General features: G+C 61.5%; 1 protein-coding gene across 1 annotated transcript in view; it reads left to right on the plus strand.

The window, feature by feature from the left end:
• Positions 1-5257, plus strand: part of LOC121664429 (genetic suppressor element 1-like) — a 26289-nt gene that overhangs the window by 9584 nt on the left and 11448 nt on the right. The window contains exons 2-3 of the mRNA XM_042027733.1: positions 937-1100; positions 2610-2807. Of these exons, the coding sequence (XP_041883667.1) occupies positions 937-1100; positions 2610-2807 (362 nt within the window). The remainder of the gene's footprint in view (positions 1-936; positions 1101-2609; positions 2808-5257) is intronic.

Below are 5257 nucleotides of genomic sequence, written 5' to 3' on the forward strand. Positions count from 1 at the left end.
TGCACAGGGTGTGAGTGCACACACATGAATCCATCCCTCCCTGCTGACAGATGTTGTGCACACGTGTTTGTGCTCACGCACACCCATCGCTCTCTGCTGAGGCTGTGCATGGTGCACACACACAAACGCACCCCCAAGCTCCTCTCAGCACGCTCCATCCCAGGCGCACCTCCCCCTTCCTGCACACCCCTGGGTGCGGCCTGGGGGTCTTGCTCGCCCCCCTCCCTTCCAGGGCAGGTTTTATCTCCCGGCCTGCTCCCTGCCTGCCGTTCCCTCGCTGCCCTCCGAGCCTGACATTTACATATTAATATTTTCCAGAGAGGCAATGCGTTGCGGTGCAAGTGTCTGCATTGTGGTTGCACATAATGTAAAGTGAGATAAAGCGCCCGGCTCCGCTATGAATAACTGCAAATGAAAACCCATGTGGCCATAAAAGCCTTCACATTTGCCCTGTCAGCATGTGGTACATCGGCTAAACAACTGATTTAGCTTTTCTTTTTTTTTTCCAAGGTTTATCACCACTTACAGAGGACATGCTCTTTGTGTACTGCCTGTCGCTTTCTGCTCAGCTTCCTTGTCACTTCCCCTCGGCGTCCTCCCAGCCGGGCCCCGAAACGATGCTCTGCTCCTCTAAACCGCCCTGACAGCCCCTATTAGCTTCTGGCCGAGTACAGCTTGGCGCTGCTGGGGCTATTTATCTCGCCGGCACAGAGGGCTGTTATCTATCACCCTCGCTCTGTATGGCCCCGCTCCTTCGCTTCTGCTGATGGCAGGGATTTGGGATGGGGTCCTGGTGGGGCCTGGGGGGAGCGAGGGGACCTGGTAGCGCTTATCCCTCCTCCCAAAGGGGCTGGATCAACCCACCAGGCTTGGCTTTTTCGGCCATGGTGGCTCCTCAACCTGGTGCTGCCGGGCTCTGACCCCCTCTGTGCCAAGGGGATGCAGCCAAAACCGCTCGGGATAACCTGGAGAATTATTCCTGCTCCTACGCGGCGTGGCTGCTGCCATCCCCACGGCGGTGGCCCCGGGCAGGGGTGATGTCCCTGCGGGACCGCTGGCTCCCGAAGGCGCCGGCTTGGGTGCCAGACCTGAAATACCGGGTGGGGAGGGAGCAGGCGGGGTGGTGACGCCGGCGAGCGGGACGAGCAGCTCCGTGCAGTGCCTGCGGCAAGGGGGGAGGACGGGGGTCCCCGTTCGGTGCCCGTGGAGCTGCCTGGCCCTTGGCCAAGGGCGCTGGCACCCAGCCGGCCCCCGGCACTGCCGGTAACCAGAGCTGCCTCCCCTCGCTGTTATTTCAGCAGGTGGGGGCAGATCGGTTTACAAGGCCGGGGAGATGCCTATCAGTCCCCTCCTGCCACTTCGTCCCCACGCCACCTCTGCCACGTCCCCGTTAGCAGGGCTGGACATCACCGGAGATGGCAATTGCCATCACCAATGGTCGCCTCGCCTGGACACGCTGCTCTTTGGGGTCCCCAGCACTGGCTGGTGCTGGCAGAGGGACTGCAGTGTCACCAGCGTGGTGAGCTTTGCCCCTGGCTGCCCTGCACCACCACCTCGGCTCGTCCCCTTGAGTCACACCGGACGTCATGGCAGGCGCCAGCGAGGTGTTGTCCTGCAGGGCCAGCCCGGGCTGGCGAAAGCTCTGCGTCACCCCACGCTCTGCCTGGGGTGCCAGCGTCCCTGGGCGCTGGGCAGGGGCTGGGGGGGCCCTGTGTCCCTGGCAGGGCTTGCATCAGAGCACGAAGGGGGTGTTGCACAAGTGTTTTCTGTCTCAACCTGCCCCCAGCCAGTGCTTGGGGAGGGCTGTGGGGGGCCGTGGGTGGGAAGCGGGGGGCCGGGGGGGTTGTTTACAGCCACGGAGCTTGTTTCCTTCCACCTGCCTCGGGGGAAGCAGTTAGCGATTTGTTAGTCAAACCAGATGAGCCTTCCCGGAGCGGCTTCCTGCCAGGCTCAGCGCGGCCCGGCTGCCCTGCCAGCGGGGTCCCCTGCGTCCCCCAGCTCTGCCGTGCCCCCCGCCGCAGCCAGCGGCACACGGAGGGTGCGTGGGTGGGATGTGGGGAGGCTCAGCAGCTCCCAGGCATCGCCCCTTGGTGCGGGCACCCCCGGAGCAGCCTGCGTGGGAGCGTGACTGGAAAACCAGGGTGGTGCTTGCTTTGGGGCCTCTCCCCAGATACCTCCAGGGAGGTTGTGCTGGGCATGGCAGAGCCCGTGGTGGCTTGGCGGGGTGATGAGGTGGAGGGGTGCTCTCCGGGGAGATGTTTGGGTGCTTGGGCGATGGGTGGGTGCTGCGTGATGCACTGAGCAGCACTGTGACAAGTGCCACGTGTGTCACGGCCCATGCACTGACCCCCTGTGCCTCATCCCTGGTGGGCCACGTGTCGTGCGTCGTGTCCCACGTGCCGTGTCACTTGTGGGCACGGTGTGCTGAACCCCACACGCGACCACGCGTCGCGTGTCAAGCGTCGCGCACTGAAAACGCCGCAGCGCGCGTCCTGCATCGCCTGCTGAGCACCAGGCGCTGACCCCCGTGCACCGCACACCAAGCACCACGCGTCCTACACACCTGTGTGACGTGCCAGGCCCCCTGCACCGAGCACTCTGTGCATCAGGAGCCCCCTGCAGCGAGCCCCATGGTCGGGCACCGTGCCCTGAGCCCCTCGTGCCCCGCACCGTGTGCCCGCACCGTGTGCCGCGCACGGCGCATCCCGCACGCATCCAGCGCCGCTGCCCCGACCCTGCGGGACCGGGGCCCACGCAGAGAGCGGGAAGTGCCAGCCCTCGCCCCCTCGCTCACCGAGTGGCGCCGGGTGATAAATAAGGAAGTTAACACCCAACCCGGGCTGCTAATTAGCTTTTAACCTGTACTAGCAGTTAACTACAAAAGGCAGTCATTTGTTCCGGGGAGCTGGTAGCGTAGAAAGAGCGAAACATGGCCAATTTTGTTCAGGATGAATTAAGACTTGCAAATGTAAAATGAGTTCATCTATTTAATTAAGTAGCGGCAATATGGATGTTAAATTAAGTTAATGGCAGGCATGCCAAAACAAGGTTATACAAATCTTGTCCTGGCGGGGTGGGTTCCGGATCCGGCCCTTGGATGTGGGGTGCTGGGGTTCTCGGGGGGGGCCCTGGGGTGAGCTGGTGGCCCTGGGGACACCCCGCTGGCCTCCTCAAGGATGGAGGGAGAGGGAGGTGGAGGTGGAGGGAAGGAAAAACAAGGCAGGAGGAAAGGAAAAGCGCGTCTCACCCAGCGCCGCAATCTTATCAGGGCTGAACTTTACTCTCCCGCTAAAGATATAGGATACTTTAGGGACATCGGAAAGAAATAATAACCCTCTGATTTGTAGCTCTTGGGCTCTGGCAGCCGAGGGGAAAGGAAGACTGTCTTCTGCCATTACCATTTTTTGTATGAACTATTCCCCAAAGAAATCAAACCCTTGTACAAGCCCTCCCGTGCGGCAGCCCCTGCTCCGGCGCTGACCCGAGCCGTACGGATTATCACCGCGCATCGCAGCCAGAGACAGGAACATTCATTAAAATTTGAAACACAAATGGAAAATTGCTACTTGAAGCCTCCTTGCCAGAGAGCCAGCCGCTTGATCAGAGACCTCATTAATGTATCTAATGTGTAAGGAACAATTAGACTTTTCAAAGACATCCTTTTCCCAGCCAGGGGGAAAAAAAACCCACCAGAAGCAGCTTGAAACCCCCCCCCCCAGTCCAAAGCAAACCCAAACCTGCCCCGAGGAATTGGGGTGCTCCCCAGAGGGAGCCTACGAGCCGTCGGAGAGTCTCGGCTCCATCCTGGCACCCGAAATGCCCGTTTCTCCTTAAGTTAGATGGGGAGGAAAGTGGGCTGATTAAAAAGCTGATTTCTTTTCCCAGCGACCGGCGGGGTTTTGCCATCCTCCCGTAATTAGCCGGTTACACGGCCGTATGTTTTATTTATGAGCCGAGGGTGGAGGGAAGGGGAAGCGGAGGAACGACCGTGCCCTATATATCTGCAAATAAAACACTTCATTTCCCTCCTGGGGAATGTCACCTCGAGAAACCATCGCTTTCCTGCTCACTGCCCCGTCCAAATCGCAGGCTGTAAATGGCTTTGTGGGCCTGGCTGGCGCTCAGATGGGTTTAAAATATGGATTTATGTCTTTATTCTGCATAGTCAAAGGTCAACAAGAGCAGGAAATCATCGCTGAGCTGCTTATTTACGATGGGAGGCGACCGTTCGCTCCTCTTGATCCTGTGTCCCCACTGATGGATGCTTCCAGGGGGCCGGGCTGCAGGGAAAGTGGTGGAGCCTGTGCCTCAGTTTCCCTAGAGCGGGCATCCCTTGGGGTTGGGCATCCCACGGGGCGGGGGGGGGGGGGGGGGACTGCAGGCTGGATGTCTCCAGCACGGCCGCATCCCACTCCGTGGGGACACCCATGGGGAGGCCGAGCATCCCCAGGGAGGGGTGTCCCGGTGGCGATCCGGGGATGCCCGTGCGGCGTGGCCGGGCCGTGGCGGCGGCGTGGGGAGGGCCGGCCCCGCGAGCTGCGCTCTCATGCTTTGCTAATCCCGCCTGGCACCTGCCCCAGCTCCCGGCGGCTTCGCGCGAGCAAAGGAACCAATTAATCCTCCCGGCGCTCGGGGAAGTGGGTCAGGCTCGTCAGGCTCTGCCGCTAACGAGGGGCGAGGCGCGGCGTGGCCCAGCCCGGCTGCTGGCTGGCCGGGCGGGTGTCTCGGCCGGTGCCCGGCGTCCCGGCTCCCCGCGGGGTGGTAAGTGGGTAAACTGAGGCAGGGTGGTCGCCCGCAGAGCGGGGACAGCCCAGGAGGGTGGCGGATAATTCGGTTGGGCCGATGTCGCAAAGGACCGGGGTTTCCCAACGGGGTTGCCCGGCCGCTGCGCCTCGGTTTCCCCATCCCGGCCAAGCAACGGGTGCTCCTGGTTTGGGGTGTTGGGGTTTTGGGAGGCAGGGCGGGGAGCGCTGGCAGGGCACCCCTTTGAAGTGGAGCACAACTTCCAGGAGTGAAGCAATTCTCGTTTGCATAATGAATAAATGGAGCGGAGCGGGGGGTGGTGGTGGGGAAGGGGGGCGAAACCCCAAAACCGGAGCTGGCAGGCAGGTCTGCCCTCTCTCCCCTCCCTGGCCTCCCCTCCCTGCCTGCCCGCTCCCCCAGCCGCCTGTAATTACAGGTTTATTGCCTGCACAGCTATTGTGTAATGACATGTTTGCAAATTAATTTTTACGGCTCCTGCCGTGGGGTGGGGGGG

The sequence above is a fragment of the Corvus kubaryi genome, unplaced genomic scaffold (assembly GCF_017639235.1).
Source record: "Corvus kubaryi isolate FWS band 111438036 unplaced genomic scaffold, C.kubaryi_AGA036_p1.0 37300, whole genome shotgun sequence".
NCBI classification, from domain to species: domain Eukaryota; kingdom Metazoa; phylum Chordata; class Aves; order Passeriformes; family Corvidae; genus Corvus; species Corvus kubaryi.